Source organism: Nycticebus coucang, chromosome 4 (genome assembly GCF_027406575.1).
Source record: "Nycticebus coucang isolate mNycCou1 chromosome 4, mNycCou1.pri, whole genome shotgun sequence".
Lineage (NCBI taxonomy): Eukaryota > Metazoa > Chordata > Mammalia > Primates > Lorisidae > Nycticebus > Nycticebus coucang.
In genome coordinates, this window is record NC_069783.1 from 22577750 (window position 1) to 22598294 (window position 20545).

General features: G+C 36.1%; 2 protein-coding genes across 5 annotated transcripts in view; both read right to left on the bottom strand.

Moving 5' to 3' along the window:
* The window catches only part of LOC128584190 (rRNA-processing protein FCF1 homolog), a 197117-nt gene that overhangs the window by 143354 nt on the left and 33218 nt on the right, over nucleotides 1–20545 (bottom strand). The gene's annotated exons all lie outside the window — the stretch shown is intronic.
* The window catches only part of ITSN2 (intersectin 2), a 165093-nt gene that overhangs the window by 73313 nt on the left and 71235 nt on the right, over nucleotides 1–20545 (bottom strand). For 3 of the 4 annotated variants that reach the window (XM_053589132.1, XM_053589133.1, XM_053589135.1), the window contains 3 exons: nucleotides 18446–18585; nucleotides 16963–17043; nucleotides 984–1120 (listed from right to left, as the gene is read on the bottom strand). In XM_053589132.1, the coding sequence (XP_053445107.1) occupies nucleotides 984–1120; nucleotides 16963–17043; nucleotides 18446–18585 (358 nt within the window). The remainder of the gene's footprint in view (nucleotides 1–983; nucleotides 1121–16962; nucleotides 17044–18445; nucleotides 18586–20545) is intronic. The other variant, XM_053589134.1, reaches the window with a different exon arrangement.

Genomic DNA, 20545 nt, shown 5'->3' on the forward strand with positions numbered 1-20545 from the left:
CACAAAAATAGGGTTCTTGGAGTAAACAGTATTATGTTATTTTTTTACTGCCTGACTACCCTATTCGAATTATGAGGAACCCAGGAAGCAAGGAGCAATTCAAAGTCTACTGGTATCACAGCTAACAATAGCCACTCAATAAAAACGTGTTGGAAGCGGCTATTTATAACAGAAGCCCGCTAAATGGTGATGTGTCTTTCTTGCCTCCCTAGTAATTATTAGCTCTTTCATCTACATAACTTAACTGTTCTTTACCAAGGCAAAGAAATATTGGCGCATCAATATTTGTTAACTAATTATACTAATTTCCTTAGATACCAGAGAACTTGGGAGAAACAGAGGAATATATTAGTAAAAGAATCTTTATGACATAAAAACAAATCATTCCAAGTCTCTAAATGAATTGTAGGCTTCAAACATTACAACTATCTTACTTGATGCTATAAATGAAGGCAATTAATATCTCAGTGGTATAAAAAGAAATGCATCAATATGACACTATATACTCAGTATTACTTTATAAAATTGTTTTTATGATCAGAAAATAGTAACAGATATACCACAGACAGATGGAATTAATGAGTGCTTACTATGTACAAGAATTACACTTGGCTCTTCAGCCACATTAATGTATTTCATTTTAACAATTACCTATTAATGTCTGTTTTCAGATAGAGAAACTGAAGTTCAGAAAGGTCAAATGCCTAAACCAAAATCATCTAGATAGGAAATGATGATGGGTCAAGAATGAATTCTAAGATAGGTCTGAATCCAAAGTCCATATTTTTCACTTATGAAACATAAAATTGGTTACTGCAATCTCAGTCCCTAAAAGCAGAATTTAATTTATAAAAATCTAGAATCTGACTAGCATCCTAGATGCTAGGATTTTATTCCCCTCACATTTTCATAGTTAAAGATATCAGCAACAAACTTAGAATTTTAATAATAATATAGTGTAATAAATTTATTAGCTATATTACCTTGCAGCCTCATCTTCTAGTTTCTTTTTCTGTATTAGCTCTAATCTTTTTCTTTCAATTTCCTTCAGCTTGTCACGTTTGATCTTATAAAGTTGTTCAAGGGCTAACTGTTGTGTATTATAGCTTTCTCTCAGTTCCTAAGGAGAAAATGAAAATAATCAATACATGAATGATTTAAATATTTCTTAAGTACTAATGTAGCATTTGCATTAAAAGACAAAACTCCTAAAGTAAGTTAAACTGAATTTAAAAGATCTGACATTTTAAAAAAATCTAGGTGATAAAGTCTTCAATTCAATAAATATTTAAGCCAGGTAGCCACTGAGATAAATATACATTAAAAACATTTACTTTAGCATCAATTAATTTCTAAGGAACATAGAATCTTTAACAAAGCAATTCTTTGATTTGGTATATCATTTTTATTAAAAAGCAATCGATTAAAAATATGGGGGAACAATTTGCTTATTATAATATTTGAAGAGGAATTTCATTTAGCCATGTGTTTGAAATATGTAGTTACCAATAACCTGTATCCAAAAAGATCTTGAGCTAAACACACACACACAAAATCATTAAATAATTTAGTTCACAACTAAAAATAGAAGATGTCTGCCTAAAACCATGAGTACATGAGCCAAAATAATGAAAAGTATTCCAAACAGAAGTTGAAACAACAAACAACTGCTTATTAACCATCTAGTTGTGTGCAAAGTACTACAAAGGATTCCAAGACAATCCAATCTAAGGCTGTCTGACTCCCAGGTCGACATCTACAAGTCTGCCTTTAATGAGTTTATAGTTACAACATCAGAGAAAAGTACCAAAATGTGAGACACAGGTAAGTGCCTTAGCAGAATCCTGTGATTATCTGTGCAGCATTTTCTTTTCCCCTTCTAAAAGCACCCTTCCTTCCTTTGGGAAACTGAGCTCTCTGACCCCCATCCCCCAGTCTGTGTGGTTTTGATGGATCTGTCGAACTGAAGTGTCCTTCCACTCTCACTCAGGGGCATTAACTTATACTTGGCTTAAACAATCATAGCACCTTACTCTCTGCCCAGAATGACTGGTTCAAAGGACATAAACATAGTCCAAGCTAGGCCAGAATCTTTTCCTGGGATTTAGATATACTGATGAAGGGAGAAAGAAACTTTTCTTTCTGAGCTGTATACTGGGATAAGGTAGACTGATAGGAAAGAAATCAACTCCGATAAAAGAGAAAGAGGGATAGTATGGGAACTGAATGTTCAATTTCATGGCTCAGTGTCCTAGGAACAGCCATTGTCCAGCAGCTATTCTACTTATTCAGTTAGTCCTAGTATTTTTCTAATAACCACCTTTTAGCTTAACTATTTTGAACTGGATTTCTTTTACTTGGAATCTACAGAATCCTAAATAAAAGAGTAAAGAGGCTGGGGAAAAAAGGAGGGGGGGAACCCCTGATGTAATAAAAACACATTTTATAGCAAAGGTGGGAGCTAAACATTTGGGTAGAATGTTTTGGTTAAAACTGTTTTTGTATATCTACCCACACACAGAAACAAAGCTCCAAACCAATACCAACCCAAATACTATTTCTTTTCAGAAATAAACTATTTTATAGGTAAACCCTTTTCACTTGATTAAAATCGCAGATTTAATCTAAGTACAGTGTGGTGTCCAGAGACTGTGTCCAAGATGTCTGAGCAAAATATTAGCAACTTAAGGGAATAATAATGCAAATACTACATTCATAGCAAATATTCTGCAGCTCTCGGCTTCTATGGTTTTGTTACACATTTCTCTAAATTCTAAGGAAAAGCAGAAGAATCTAATGGTTATAATCTATGGAGCAGCAGTGTGGGTTAGTGATAAGGAACACAGGTCTAGAATAACACCAAAGTTTGAATGAGGCTCTGTAACTAGCTATGTAATCTTTGGAAAGTTATTTTACAGTTTTCTCAAGTGTAAAATGAGGTTATACTTACAGTAGATGCCTCACAGAGGTATTGTAGGAATAAAATGAGTTAATACATATAAAGTGCTTATCATATAATGCAGAGCATTTAAGTTCTCAATAAATATTAGCTATTATCATTGGCTGAAGCCATAAATGAGGAGCACACTAAGTTTAAAAGAAGAATGAAAAAGAGCTAAATTAATGCCTGATCTTATCGTGGCTGCAAAGGTGGCCTTCCAACTTGTCTTTGAAGACAATGCTCCCAGTATTCCCTTACTAGCCCCATTTTTCCAGAGTCAGAATCAGTGAGCTTCCTTGTGTTCCCAGGCATTCTGTATATTCTTTTACACACGTCATAGTGTCTTCTAACGGTTTTATTATGTCCTCTACTAACTGAGTTTCTTGACAACAAGGACTTTCTTTCATCAAGGTGTCCCAGCCAAAAGAGAGCCTGGTATGTATAGTATAGATATTTAATAAGTATTTATTAGATGAATGAAAATGCATAAACAGTAATCTCTGCAGATAAATAAGATTTGAAGAACAAATTTAAATAAGATTTAAAAGGCTTGCCCAAGTATTTCCTCTACTGACTACAGTGAACCTAAAAATTCCTATCTTTAGACTCATTCCTCTGGGTTAAGTCACTGCTTCCAAGAGGCGCTGGTTAAACACACCAGTTATGTAAATGAAAAAAAAACCAACACACTAGTTATGTGAGAAAAAGTTAACTAATTTGAACATATCAACAGTTGTTCTTAATCTTAATAGAATGAGAGATCATTTTTTTCCACATTAAAAAAATTCTATTCCCAATTTGCTAATAAGTATTTAATAGTTTCAGATATGATCAAATGTTAATTTTTATCAAATACCTTTTTTAGTATATTTTAAAGAATTTGAATTTCTTTTGGCAATTTCTTTTAAAATTTCAGAATATTAAAGGGGTAAAAATGTTTTTGCTACATGGATACCTTTTATTTTGCTTGAATTGAGGCACTTAGTATGCTCATTAGCCAAATAGTGTTCCCTGTATCTGACAGGTAGGGTTTTATCCCACTTCCACTTTCCCCCCTTTATTTCCTATGATCTTTACATCTCTTTGTGCACTCAAATACTTTTTCTACATTTAATAAGATAAGCATACCATTTTTCTCCATTACTCTTTTTATATGGTAAATTATATCAAACTTTGTTTTTTAAGAGACACAGTCTCTTTATGTTGCCCAAGTTGGACTCAAACTTCTGGGCTTAAGCAATCTTGTCTCAGCCTCCCATGTAGTCAGAACTATAAGTACACACCACTATGCCCAGCTAAACATTTTTGTATGTTATATGATTTTTGCATGACTGAAATAAATCGAACTTGGTCCTGATGGATCTGGGGTGTCCAACCATTTTTTTTCCTACTGCGCATTGGAAAAATGTGTCTTGGGGCACACGTGAAATATACAAACACTAACATAAGTTGATGAGCAGAAAAAAGGTTGGTGCTTAATTTTCACGATGTCCAACACCACAGATAAGCAAAACAAGCTTCAAATAACCCACATGCCACCTGCAGGCCTCAGGTTGGACATCCCTGGTCCTTTTTATTTATTTGTGAATTTGACTTTTAATACTGATTAGGTATTTTTGGCCCCTATGTTAAATCGGTTTACAATTATCCTTTCTCACACTATTTTTATCAGGTTGGATATGTTTATAATAGATTCATATGATCTGGTGGGATTATGCCCTCTTTTTTGTATAGTTTGAAATAGCTGTACAAGAGTGGATTGTTCCTTCAGTAAAAACTCTCTGTCTAGGGTGGTGCCTGTGGTTCAAACGAGTAGGGTGCTGGCTCCATATGCCAGAGGTGGTGGGTTCAAACCCAGCCCCAGCCAAAAAACTGCAAAAAAAAAAACAACAAAAAACTCTCCGTCTGAATTCTCTTTTAGGAAGTAGTATAACGTAGATATGTGTATTTAAAATGTTTAATGATGACAGATCTAGATATTTGTTCTTGCTGGAGTCAGTTTTGAAAAATTATAATTTGATCTAAGTTTTTATATCGGTGTGCAAAACTTTTTTATAATATCCTCAGATCTTTTAATGTCTGTTAAACATTAGCATATTTAGTTATATGTCCTTTTCACATATAATTTTATTTGTGCTTTTTTTCTTTGAGACAAAAGTCTCAAGCTGACGTCTTGGGTAGAGTGCCATGGCGTCATCATAGCTCACAATAACCTGCATTCTTGGGCTCAAGCGATCCTCTTGCCTCAGCTTTTTCTATTTTTCAGTAGAGACGAGGTCTCGCTTTTTGCTCAGACTGGTCTTGAACTCATGAGCTCAAGCAATCCACCCACCTAGCCTCCCGGAGTGCTAGGATTACAGGCCACTGTGAAGGGCCTATTGTGTCTTCTTTCTTTTTTACATTAGTCTTGCCAAAAGTTTAATTTTTTTAATCTTCAAAAGAATCAAATTTTGACTTCCTTGGTTCTGTACACCTTCTGTTTCATTAATTTCCTTCCCCCTTCTTTGGTGGTTTATTATACTACTCTTTCTCTAGCTTCTTAAATTAAACCCACAGCTTATAAATCTTACCCTTTTCCTTGTAATGTAATCATTTAATGTAATATCCAAACTACCTGTGAATTTCTGCTCTCCTGTGTATTATTCGGTTGTGTAACCTTGGGCAAATTGTTTAATTTCTCTGTGTCTTAATTTACTTCTGTGTGAATATGAATAACAATTTTACATACATTATAGGGTTAACATAAGGATTAAGTATTAGAACAGTGTCAGTCACAGAGAAATCTTTTAATAAATCCTAATATTAGTATATGCTAAGTTTTGAGTTAGAAAATAGCTAATGACTCCTGGTACGAAAGATGAGGAATCGACTCATTTACACCATCCTCCATCTCTTCTCCATTTCCCAATTTTGATATTTACCTTTGCTAATCGATTACTTTTATAACTAAAAAATTCATTTCATTTTTCATAAACATTTGATATTTCCCAACTCTAAATTTTCTCTCCAAGTTTTTACTTTGAAAACTTTCAAACCTACCAAAAATTTAACTCACAGACACTGATGCTTTTACCCCTAGATACTTCCTTCTCCTACATAACTGCAACGCCAATACTAGTATCAAGTTAAAGAAACTGAATACTGACATATTATTATTCAATATAGAGCTCATGTTCAAAAACTGCCTAAGAGTATAAATATTAAAATATTATCCTTAAAAAAGCCCCTTTCCTTGGATCCACAATCCAATCAAGGACCATATTCTGCATTTACGTTGTGGCTCTTTCATTGCCTTGGTTAGTATGTGAATTAGTCAGATTTCTAAAGACCAAACCATACTTTTGGTTCCTCCAATTACTGCCTCTCATTTAGTTTCAAATTAAGTATTTTTATCAAAAACAGTTTAGGAGTGACGTTATCTTTTTCATTATGCACATCACATCAGGAAAGACACATAATGTTATGTCCCATTTTGATAATATTAAATTTGATCAGGTGGTTGTGGTTGGTTTAGTTTTGGCTTGTGTATACCTCAACAGACCTCAAAAATGCACTTATGAAATATTTTTACATCTAGCATATACTTTTATTGTTTTCAGTGAGAGGTTTGTTCAGGTTACCTGGTCTACTGTCCTTGATAGAAATGGAAGATGCATCTCACTGAAATTTAAACATTAATGCAGACATTCTCCTTCTCTGACAAGCAGAAGTAAGCCTATATTCTCATTTTACTTAAAGAAAACATTTATTTTCAAAGACCAAGCTTTAAAAGAGACCCAACTGACAAAATATAACTCAGCTGAGGCTCAACTGATACACTACAATTCAGCTATAATGCAGCATAACTACGAAAAAAATTCTTACCAGTCATGGAAAAAGTCAGAGCAGAATGCAAATTTGTTCTTTAAATTGAACATCTACGTAGCACTTTATAAAGTATTTTTACACATAATGCTTACATTTGATCGTCAAAATAATCCAGTAAAATAGATATCATCACAGCCATTTTTGAGGCTCTGAATACTAAGTGACTTGCCTAAGGTCATGCAGTTTTCAACTACCTCCGCTATACCATTCTATATATACACTGGGTTATTATAAAAAGTTATTTCTATATTAATTTTCACTTAATTTAAATAGCTAAATTACTAAAATACCTTTATTACCTAGGAAAAAAATTAAAGATTAAATGATTCAAAGGAATCTGAAACAGTATTTCATTTCATTCTAGAAGGCGTGACTATGAAGCAAGAAGCACAAAAGAAGTGTTTTAAGTAAGAGCCACTAGTGCTAGTAAGAAGACAGACCATTCACCAAGCTCACTGTACCCACTCTCTCAGAGCCTGTTAAAACAAAACAAAGATCACCTGTCTCCAGATTTGTTTCCGTAACTCTGCAAAACATCTATAAAACTCTGTTTTTTAAGGAATGCCCAGAGTAACTGAGGACTAGAAGGTAAGGCCAGAATGATGAAGTCTTACTGAAAAGGTACAGGAAAGAAAATTATCTTATGGGATTACCTCCTCACATTCAGTAATAAGAATTTTTTAAAAGCCCAATATAAGCTAATATGATGAGGAAAGAATCTTACAGAATCTCTTGCTGAGCCAACTTTCAAATAATAATTCCCATTTTCAGTAATTTTCTAAGAAAGTTTTATTTGAAGCCTGCGTCTCTGAAATGCAGCTTCCTCTCTGTTTTGATATAGGACTTAGATCTCTGCTTCCAGTAATGACAAACTAATTTCTGCAGAACAACCTTCCTGCCAGGAACCAGAAAAGCTGAACAAAATATAAAGACTACTTGTTAAGGTAATGGAGTGCTATTAAAACAGTGAGGACTAGAGAAGCCAAGAATCTGGAGAAGGACATTCAAGAAAGGGAAAGGTGGCATTCAGTGCTGTGTCTCCTTCTATGCATTTACCTGTTGGTAACTCAAGGCTGAAAAGCTGAGGAGAAGCTAAGCAGACAAAAACTGGAATTTTGGAGAACGAGTCTATAGGATTTTGAACCTAAGCAAGACCCCAGAATCTCTTGCTGGGGTCAGTGAGTAAATAAGACATGGACCAGTCTAGCTCAAACAGTTCAATCAATGACTGAATTAAGGCAATTTTCCCCATGCTGCTTGCAGAGGCAAAGGAAAGTTCCTCTGGAAAATGATATCCTCACTTTAAGTTTCAAATTCTCTCTACAATTTTTCATACAAAAGTCTGTAATTCAATAAAAAAAAAAAAAACTAAATATACCAGGAATTAAAACCATATGACGAACTACAAGAAAAACATGCAACAGAAAGAGGTACACAGGTACAGAAGTTATCGGACAAGAACTTTGAAAGTGATCAAAATGTTTAAGGTATCAGATATGGAATTGGCTCAGAGGCCAGGGGTTCAAACCTGGCCTGGGCCTACCAAACAACATGACAACTGGGGCTGGTGGGTTCAAACCTGGCCTGGGCCTATCAAACAACATGACAACTACAACAAAAAAAATAGCCAGGTGTTGTGGTGAGGGCCTGTAGTCCCGGCTACTTGGGAGGCTGAGGCAAAAGAATTGCTTAAGCCCAAGAGTTTGAGGTTGCTGTGAGCTGTGACGCCACAGCACTCTACCCAGGGCAACACAGTGAGACTCTGTCTCAAAAAAAATAAAAAGGGGGACGGCGCCTGTGGCTCAGTCGGTAAGGCGCCGGCCCCATATACCGAGGGTGGTGGGTTCAACCCCAGCCCTGGCCAAACTGCAACTAAAAAATAGCTGGGCGTTATGGCGGGTGCCTGTAGTCCCAGCTACTCGGGAGGCTCAGGCAAGAGAATCACTTAAGCCCAGGAGTTGGAGGTTGCTGTGAGCTGTGTGATGTCACGGCACTCTACTGAGGGCCATAAACTGAGACTCTGTCTCTATAAAAAAAAAAATAATAATAATAAAAAATAAAAAGGGCGATGCCTGTGGCTCAGTGAGTAGGGCGCCGGCCCCATATACCGAGGGTGGCGGGTTCAGACCCAGCCTCAGCCAAACTGCAACCAAAAAATAGCCGGGCGTTGTGGCGGGCGCCTGTAGTCCCAGCTGCTTGGGAGGCTGAGGCAAGAGAATCGTGTAAGCCCAAGAGCTGGAGGTTGCTGTGAGCCGTGTGACGCCACAGCACTCTACCGAGGGTGGTAAAGTGAGACTCTGTCTCTACAAAAATAAAGAAATAAATAAATAAAAATAAAAAAGAAAGAAAGAAATTAGATATGATAAGAAATTTTAGCAAAGAATTGTAAAAACTTTAAAAAGGAATAAGCCAGATGTAGTGGCTCTTAATTGTAACCCGAGCACTTTGGAAGACCAAAGTAGGAAGACTGATAAGGCCAGGAGTTCAACACCAACCTGGGCAACATAGTGAGAACCCATCTCTATGAAAAATTTTAAAACTAGATGGGCAAGGTGGTATGTTCATATAGTCTCAGTTGCTCAGGAGGCTGAGGCAGGAGGACTGCTTGAGCCCAGAGGTTCAAGGTTATAGTAAGCTATGATCATGTCACTGCACTCCAGCCTAGGTGACAGAGCAAGACCTTGTTTATAAATAAATAAATAAAGTAAAAGAAAAAAAAAACTTTAGAACTGAAAAACAGAATGGAAATCAAAAACTCAAGAGGTCAATTTAAGGCTCGGCACCCGTAGCATGGTGGTTACAGCGCCGGCCACATGCACCGAGGCTGGCGGGTTCAAACCCAGCCAAGGCCAGCTAAACAATAATGACAACTGCAACAAAAAAAATAGTCGGGCATTGTGTCAGTCACCTGTAGTCCCAGCTATAGGACTGGGAAGATGAGGCAAGAGAATCGCTTTGAGGTTGCTGTGAGCTAAACATAAAGTTTACAGGCCAAGTTTGAACCCCCCCCAGCCTCTGAGCTGCACGCACTGAGCCCATATCTGATTATCTTAAAAGTTTGAGGTTGCGGGCGGCGCCTGTGGCTCAGTGAGTAGGGCACCGGCCCCATATGCCGAGGGTGGCGGGTTCAAACCCAGCCCCGGCCAAACTGCAACAAAAAAATAGCCGGGTGTTGTGGCGGCGCCAGCTGCTCGGGAGGCTGAGGCAGGAGAATCGCGTAAGCCCAAGAGTTAGAGGTTGCTGTGAGCCGTGTGACGCCACGGCACTCTACCCGAGGGCGGTACAGTGAGACTCTGTCTCTACAAAAAAAAAAAAAAAAGTTTGAGGTTGCTGTGAGCTATGATGCCACAGCACTCTACTAAGGGCAGCATAGTGAGATTCTGTCTCAAAAAAAAAAAAATTAAATAAAAAGATCAGTTTAAAAACAGATTAGATACAGTTAGATATAGCTAAAGAGAAGAATACTATACTCTAAAATAGTTGAAAAGCAAATATCCACACTAAATCAAAGAGATACAAAAGGACAGAAAACAAAGTTGAACACAAGGGGCATGCTGAACAGAGTGCAAAGGTCTAATGTGTATTTAGAGTCCCCAGGAGAGTTAAAGGGAAAGAATTTGGGAGAAGCCATGTTGGAATAAATAACTGGTGAACTTTCCCAAAATAAGCGACATCAAGACATAAGTTATCGATACAAGAAGTGCTATGAGCCCCACAGCACACATCATAATAAAATGACTGAAAATCAAAGGCAAAAAGATACTCAAAAGCAGCCAGGAAAAAGAGTTAAGTTACCTTAAAGTTGACAGCTGATTTCATAACGTGAAAATATGGAAGCCAGAAGACAAGGCAATGACATCTTCAATACACTGAAAGAAAACCATCCTAGAATTCTATAACCCAGTGAAAATATTCCTCAAAATTAAAGATGGAATAAAGACATTTTAGAAAAACAAAAATGGACAGAACGTCAGTAACCAGACCTGCTTTAAAGGAAAGGCACTAAAGGGTGGCACCTGTGGCTCAAAGGGGTAGGGCGCCGGCCCCATATGCCAGAGGTGGTGAGTTCAAGCCCAGCCTCAGCCAAAAACTGCAAAAAAGGAAAGGCACTAAACACTAAAGAACATTCTTCAGGCAGAAGAAAAATAATCCCAGATGAAGCATGAAAATATAGAAAGGAATAAGACTCTATAGAAATCTGAATTAATGCATGAGTACATCTAAATGAACACTAACAACATAAAACAACAATAATAATGGCTTACACAGTTTATAATATATGACATGAATAGCACAGATGTGGGAGGAGTGTGGTGATAGTGTTGATGTATCTGAGGTCTTTATGATACCTGGTAAGTATTAAAATTACTCATTTATTACTATATTTAGACTTATATAAATCAAGAATGCATACTGTAATCTCCAGAATGCTTACCAACAGAAAAGTAAAGGAAGGGTAACTAACAAACTAATAGAGAAGTTAAAATAGAGTTAAAAAATACTTGGGGTACAATGCACACTACCTGGGTGAAGGGTATACTTACATATATAACTTTGACTCAATCTATACAAAAACAAAGCATATAACACTACTTTGTACAGACTCGATCTGTACAAAGTATGTAAAAAACATACCTCCAACGTTCTAAAAAAAAAAAATATATATAGGTCCTAAGAGGGAAAGAAAAAGGAATACAAAATAGATGAAACAGATAACAAAGAGAAAAATGGAAGATTAAAGTCCAAATTTGTAATTATATTAAAGGTAAACAGACAATATCACCATTAACATTCAAAAATAGACTAGATTTTAAAGCCTCCAACTACATGTTATTTAAAAGTTGTTATTTAAAAGCTGCAATTTAAATGTAAAGACACAAATAGGTTACAAGCACAAGTATGGAAAAACACACTATGCTAATTCTAACCAAAAGAAAGCTGGTGTAGATAAACTAATGTAAGGAAAAGTAGACTTTCAAGCACAAAGTATTTCTATAGGACCATCTCATAACGATAAAAGGATCCATCCATCAAGAAGTTATAACAATTCTGAATTTGTATACACTAGAAACACAGCTTCAAAATCTATGAAGAAAAATCTTAACAAAATTAAAGTAGGAAAGGATAAATCCATAATGAAAGTATAAGATTTAATCATACCAATCTCCACAACTGACAGAAAAAGTATACAAGAAAATAAGCTAATCCAATCACCTTGCCTTCATTAGAGAGCAGTGATTTTCAACCCATGTGCTCCAGCACACATCAGAGGATCTTAGATGTGCCATGAAAATTTAATTTAAAGATCATTAATTTAATTATTTCCAAAAGAAGTTCAAAGCATAGTAAGTATATTCTTTTTTTACTCTTTTCTTTGATCAACATAATTTAAGTGTGCCATGGAAGTTTAATTACAGGTTCAAGTGTGCACTGAGATAAAAAAGGCTGAAAACCACTGCTCTAGGGCAACAGTTCTTATCTTGAAGGCCACAGGCCTTCCAAGGTTTATACATTTTTTAAAATAGAATTCAGATGCCCATGAACTCAGATAGGAACAAAATCGATCTCTACTTTTACTAACTTCTATCTGAAATACAGCATTCCTTTCAATTCTAAGTTCAGGCAACAAACCACAGTCATATTTAGCCACACTTGTGACATTTTTACCAACAGAAATCACTGATATTTTATTACATTGTAGATAACAAGGTATATACATCACATATACCTTGACTTCAAAATGATAGTATTATTATATCTGCCACTAGACCTTATTATTTAATTCATTAAGATAGAGGTACATATTACTGTACCATAAATTTGTTTTTAAACATATTTCATGACTCTTACAATTGATTTTTTAAAAATAATCCTATATATTTCATTTTATGCATTTAAAACACTATTTTGAGAAAAGGTCCAGACACTTCATCAAATCTAAGTTAAAAATGGCTAAGAGTCTCCTGCTTTAAAAACCAGAATTTATATGCCCCGTCTCCCAGCAGCAATCTAGGATAGACTCACACTTCCGACTATACCACTCCTTGGAGAAAAGATGTTTGACGGTGGACCTGAAGGAAGGAGGGTTAACACTTCTTTAATATGGATTTGGGTAATGTTTTCTCTAACATTAAGTATATAGATCATTCTAGTTTTGACTTACAATCCAAAGCACTAGTTTTGGATTCCTCACCCCCAAATTAGTTAGCCTTATTGTTAACGAAATAAAAATCTCACCTTGTGTCCTGGAAGAATATCACTAACATAGGTTACCCCAGACCCTTGAAAGCACAAAATGAGACTAACCCCGTGGAGCAAGCCACAATTCTGCTTCAGACAGATTCTACTTTCCCTAGTCTTTACCTAAAATCAACAGTGGTTACTTTCCAATACACTAAAGGTATTTTGGAGATTCTGAATAATCCCTTACCTAATAATAATAAAAATATTTGTATAGAACATAAGAGTTTATAAAGTGCTTCAGTATATATGCTATCTCAATCATCATAAAATTCCGCAAAGAAGATAGCTTTATTTTATAAATGAAGAAAGCAAAATGTGGAGGGTAAATGACAAATAGTTAACACAACTAGCAGGTGGCATGAATAGGACTAAAACTCATTTTTTGGATTCCTGGGCCACTACTTCTTTCACTGCAATTCACTCCTAAAGACAAAATATCACTTGTAAATTTTCTGAATGGAATAAGGGCCTGTTAAGCATCACACCTTTGAACCCACTGGCTTTGCTTATTTGTTTTGGTGTGACGTGACCAAATGAGTAAAAATTATTACTGATTCTGTATGTGCATATTACAGGCTCCTATAAAAAATAATTACAATAAATATATATATAAATATATAAAATAATTATCTTATCTTCCTCAGATAAATAATTTTAAATATTGTACTTAATATAACTATAAGTAACCTAGTGGAGCAATCACCCCAGATGCTCTGCAGTCCCAAAGGACTGGATATAAGTCTCTGGACATAAGTGTCTGTCTGCAAGACCATCAGGACCAAATTCCACCTCACCTACTAATAGCCCTAACCTTTCTTGTCATTCTTTGTCACTTCAATTGTTAATCTGTAATGCTGTTTATCCCTGACCTGACCCCATCCTTCACTCATCCTTTCCTCAAATCTCTCCCCTCTCTTTGTGATCAGGAAATTTCCATATATCTACCTATCTTCTCTGAATGAAAACTGGTCACTGTTTCTCATTCTTTCATCTTCACTATTCTCTACGTCTTTGACATCCAGGCAAATGACCTAATCAGTACCTCAACTCTAAAGTTAGTCTCCTCATCAATGACCTTTCTTCTCCTCTTAATGCATCACTTCTATTATTTTTTCCCCTTCTATTCTTCTTCTTCTTCTTTTTTTAATGAGACGGGGTCTTGTTATTTTGCCCAGGCTGCACTCAGATTCCCACCTGAATCTCCCAAGTAGCTGTGACTATAGGTGTGCATCAGTGTATCCAGCTTCATCATTCCTATTATATATCTCACCATCATCAGAAACAGAACCACCATTGATCAACTATCCCATCACTCAAAATATAAGTTCTTACCATTTGAGCTATTTAGACACCCGGTACATCCATGTCATTAGGTTTTTAACCCCACTGAGACCATTCTGTTGAATCCACCATTCTCTTTATCAGCACTCCTTCTTTTCTTTACATCCTTTCATGTCTAGTTCATATTTCAAAGTTCATCTTTATCATAATTCTTGTGTCGAGATCTGTAACTCTTTTGGCCCTCTCTCTTGCCTATGTTTTTTATATCTCCAAACCTGTATGAACCCATGGACCTATTTTTTTCAGCATTCTCTGTGTTTACACCTAAGCAGATGAATGCTTGTAGAGAAAAATCATACAATCGGGCATACTGTTTTCAATTTACATTCATGACCCCCAATTTCAAACAGGTATTCAACATTGCTCAGCATACCTACTGTTTTCCTATACTAAGTTTACACTCCCGCTACCCCACAATGAATTATCTATTTAGCGTACATCTCCTGAAACTTCTTAATCTTCCTTATAGTCTCCTTTAGCCATAAACCTTGCCTCACTAAGCCATCAGACCAGTGATCACTAATTTTTCCATCTCAAAAATTAATAAGACTTCTTATACCCGTACCCCTCTTCTTCTGGGGCCCATCAAGTTATGTCATGTCCTCAACTACCTGGAAATTTCTTATGATGGTCCAATTTACTTCTAAGTCTTTCAACTTTCCACCAACAAATTTAACTGCATTCACATCCATCTTTCCCCAAAATGTTACATTGGAAGTAAACTTTTTATCTATTTTTATCTCCATTCCATCTTAATTTGCTTCCCCAAAGACTCTACTCCATAACTCAATCTCAATCTGTTTCCTCCCCTCCTTTCATTTCTCTTTACTGTCTCCTTCAAGACTTTCTTAAACCAAAAAATAGTTTTTTCTTTGATCTCCATGCTCTTTTCACTGTGCTCCTAAGACCTGTTCATTCCTATCACTTAAATCCTCCTGAACTCCCACTCATTCCTGATCCACTGCAACCAGCTTTTTATCACTCAACCAAAATGACACTTTTAGCAAGGTCTTCCAAGGTCTCCTTGTTATCAAATTCAATTAATAGTTTTTAGTACTCTGTTAACTGATCACTCTGTTATCATTTTATAATGATGATTATAGAAGGCCTCTTTTCTTGCTTTCTGTGACCATAGAGTCAGTCTCTTGACCACTCTGATAGTAAACATTTCATAAGTCTTTAGTTTCCTAAACTGCCTCTGATTAAAGTATTAATTAATAAGCAGTGAAAGCCTAGAAGGCAGGAAGCAGAAGGAAGAAAGTAAAACAAGGACAAGAAAAATCTGCTGGCCTGTGGAGAATCAAATGCTAACTGAAAGAATCAGACTATGTGAGTGAGAACAGTCCACAAATCACTGAACCTCATTAAATAGGAGAGGAAATTTAGGTCTGAGGTTCTAGGCAATCTGTAACAAAAGTTCTAATACCAGACAATCTGGCCATTCATGCATAACCGTAAAGCTACAAGGGACTCTTGCTGCTATCATCTCAAATTTGCTCTGCCTTTAATTAGGTAACAACTGAGTTCACTTATGTTCCAGTCTCCACTGTGAATACATATGCAACTGCCCTATTGCCATCCATTTTAGTACCTAGCAGAATATATAGTAAAAATCTACTAGGGTCAGCAAGAGGTAAATAGAAAGCACCTGTCTTTAAACCACATTAAAATAGGAATTTATTGAGTATTTTAAATACTGTGTTCTATACTTGGCAAAAGAAACTATTTATTTATATATGGAAGTTAAACATTTTAAATATGAAGCCTGGACCTAGGACCTAACTAAAGTTGCTCCTGCATTACTAGTTCTTTTTCTTTCTTTCTTTCTTTTTTTTTTTTGAGACAGAGCCTCTAGCTATCGCCCTGGGTAGAGTGCTGTGGCATCACAGCTCACAGCAACCTCCAACTCCTGGGGTTAAGCGATTCTCTTACCTCAGCTTCCCAAGTAGCTGGGACTACAGGTACAGCTATTTTTTGGTTGTAGTTGTCATTGTTGTTTGGCAGGCCCGGGCCAGATTCGAACCCATCAGCTCTGGTGTATGCGACTGGCACCCTAGCCGCTTGAGCCACAAGCGCCAAGCCGCATTATTGGTTCTTGAAATCATTTTTCTTACAGCAGTATTAGGAAGCAACCTGGTTGTGTGTGTGTGTGTGTGTGTGTGTGTGTGTGTGTGTATGACATGATCTTGCCCTAGATTTCAAAAAGTATGTTTTATTTTAATAATGATTTTCAGTGATATTGGTGATTTAATCTCGTATTCACTTAGTTTTCCTTTAAATTGAATTAGTAATCATCCCATCAGTTAACCCACTCACAGGGATGTTGTTAAGGGAAACAGGTAATATTTCTAAGTGTGTTGGGCTCCTTGTGAGAAACGTTACTGTGAGCAATCTTACTAATTTCTCGCATTAGACTCAAACAGGCAGTTAGACAGCAGAAGGATATTCAAGCAAGCAGGAAGAAAAAAAAGGTCTATATTGTATATGTTATTTCAAACAAAGAATAGTCTAGTTAAAAAAAAAGGGAAAACATTAAAGTAACAAAAAGAAGCTAGGTATTAGAAAATAACCTTAAGTAAGAGGAAGAGGTTGTTGAGACAGCTTAGCAGAGACAAAAGGCACTGAAGAACTGAGTCATCCATATTCCCACACTGTAAGATAAGGCAGATAAAAAGCCAATTAAACTATGTACAGATTTTGAAAGAAATAATATAGGGAAGATAACTTGGCTGGCTTGTCTAATCATCAATGAAAAATGATTTGGTTTTCTTAAAAAAATATATATATATCTATATCTATATATATAGATATAGATATAGATATATACACACACACGGTTTTTTTTGAGAAAGTCTTACTCAGTCACCCTGGCTAGAGTGCTGTAGCATCATAGCTCACAGAAACCTCAAATCCTTGGGCTTAAGCAATCCTCTTGCCTCAGCCTCCCTTGTAGCTATGACTACAGGCAACAGCCACAAAGCCTGACTACTTTTTCTGTTCTTAAAGACGGGATCCCACTCTTGCTCAGGCTGGTCTCAAACTTCTGAGCTCAAGCAATTCACCCACCTCGGCCTCCCAGAGTGTTAGGATTACAGGCGTGAGCCACCCGCGCCCAGCCTAAAATATTTTTCTATAGGATATATGATATGTGAAGTGCATCATTAACATTATTCACCTTAAATTTCTCTTTACCTGAAGGCACCATGGTGTCCTTTTTTTAATCATGCTGTTTATACTATAGTTGATGTTAATGTTATTCTAAGTCAATAAGATAAAAGCTGTATCAAGAGATAGCTTTCTTAAAGAAAAGCTTTATTTCTTATAGAAAACACTTTATGCTCTGAAAACTTTATATGCGGATTAACGAAGTTACGAATAACTATTCAAAAACTTGAATTATATGCTATTAGTCTATTTGTAGTTTTTACTATCTTTTTTCATAGGCTTGGCTTCAGTATATAGCTAATAGCACACAAAATGATAGGTGTATGTTTTTGACACCTGCCCTGCCACTGCAACAAATCATAAATCATGAACTTATTTTCATGCAAAGTTTATAGTGCCAGATAATGCTTTGGATTTCACTCATTACCAGTATTTCATTAGTTCATAAAGGTTAATTAATTACATTATAACAAAAAAAACAAAAGAAGAACTCAAGTGTTTTAAGAGCCTATATCACCCAAACTATTTTAAATTTTCCTTATTTCCAATTTTAGAATATTGACTGAGATAATGTTGGCTGAGACTGGTTCTGTAATACTTGATGAAGGCACTATCATTCTTGAAATGTATAGATGCCAATAAAAATGGCACAGTTATCAAAAACTACAAACTGTGGCAAATGATATATTTAGTTACATGGCACAATGTTTATATTTATAATCCATATTAAAAATAATCCTGAAATTCTGATGTAGTTGAACTATAAAACAAATTATGAAAATGTAATACATATAACAATAATAGCTTTAGTTATTCATTCTATTAAATCAAAATAAAGAAGCTAAGAAGGCATATACATTAAAAATGAACATAATCAAGGATTAATACCTTTAGCTGATTATTAAAAGAATCCATTTCTGATAGCTTTGATGCAGTTTCTTTTTCTAGAGCATCTAATTGTTCTTTTAGTCTTTGGCATAATTCTTCCTTTTCTAATGACTTTTTATGAAGTAAACTGATCTCTGAATCTGAAAAGAAACACAATACAATTTACATTTGGTAGAAGTTCTTGTGTCATTACCAGTGTCTGGTCGTATCGGTGTAACATGAGAAATACAAAGGATGTACACATGTAATGTGGACAGGAAGACGACAGAGAACTCAGTGGTTACTTCCTCTTCCTAGATGATTTCCTGGGAAAAGCCTCAGAGGAAATAGTTGGAAGCACTGGATATATATTCAAAAGGACCAAGACTTGAAGTCGAGTTCCACTTTGGGCAAGTCACTTCACCAATCAGATGCTCAGCTTCTTCCTCTATACAGGGGTATCATACCACCTACCTCATTAAATGAGGTGATGGATGTAAAGCTATTAGCATAGAGTCTGACCCATAGGAAATCATTATAGAAGCTATTGTTAAAGTAATTTTCTATTTTTTCTTAATGTTCCCAAATACAGAAAAGAGTAAACCATTATCACTAACTAGATTATTCATTAACCTTGCTTTAGGAAGGAAGAAAAGGCTTCATTATATATTTTTTACATATTCATGCAGAGATGAAGAAACTAGATAGAAATATATAATACAGCTTATATTATAATGAAATAGGAATCTTACTATTTATATATTTTGAACTTTATGATATTGTTTAAAGCAGGCGTCCTCAAACTGCAGGCCTGCAGGCCACATAAAGCAGTGTGAATTGTATTTGTTCCCGTTTTGTTTTTTACTTGAAAATAAGATATGTGCAGTGTGCATAAGAATTGGTTCTTTTTGTTTTTTTTAAACTATAGTCCGGCCCTCTGAGGGACAGTGAATTGGCCCCCTGTTTAAAAAGTTTGAGGATGCCTGGTTTAAAGTATAGAACTCAAGGGCGGCACCTGTGGCTCAGTGAGTAGGGCGCCGGCCCCATATACCGAGGGTGGCGGGTTCAGGCCCGGCCCCGGCCAAACTGCAACCAAAAAATAGCCGGGTGTTGTGGCGGGCGCCTGTAGTCCCAGCTACTCGGGAGGCTGAGGCAGGAGAATCGCTTAAGCCCAGGAGTTAGAGGTAGCTGTGAGCCGTGTGACGCCACGGCACTCTACTGAGGGCCATAAAGTGAGACTCTGTCTCTACAAAAAAAAAAAAAAAAAAAAAAAAAAAGTATAGAACTCAAGTAAAAAAATTAAATAAAATAAAGGATACAGATTTAAAAAAATTTTTTTCTTTTTGTTTGTTTTGTAGTTTAATTTTTTGTTTTGGCTTGGGCTGGGTTTGAACCCACCACCTCCAGCATATGGGGCCAGCGCCTTATTCCTTTGAGTCATGGGTCCCGCCCCCCAAATTAAAAATTTAAAAAGCCCTCCTTCATCTTAACCCCCTTTCAGGCATCTGCATATTTAATTTTTATTTCCATGGGGTTTAGTAATAGGATCATTATTGCTTACATTGCTCTGTAACTTGTTTTAAATTTATTATTTATTTGGACAGAGTTTCACTATGTCGTCCTTGGTGGAGTGCTGTGGCATCACAGCTCACAGCAACCTCAAACTTTTAGGCTTAAGCGATTGTCCCACCTCAGCCTCCCAAGTACCTGGGACTACAGGTGCCTACCACAAGGTCTGGCTATTTTTTTGTTGCAGTTGTCATTTCTGTTTAGCTGGCCCAGGCTGGGCTCAAACCCGCCAGCCTGGGCGTTATGTGGCCAACGCCCTACTTACAGTGCTACAGGCACCACACTAAATTTAATAATATATTTTATCAATCAGGATATTTAAATCTAGTTCATTCTTTTCAACTGTTCCATGGTAGTCTACATTATGACTACTCTATAATTTAGGTAGCCATTCCCTTTCTGATTGGGATTTAGATTGTTTCTAATTTTCTATCATTATCTAGAAATGCTACAATAAAAATCCTTACACATACATTTTAATATACATATGAAAATACAAGGCTAGGAAATAAAGGATATGCTCTGTAAAAAAACGTATACTACTTTTAACTT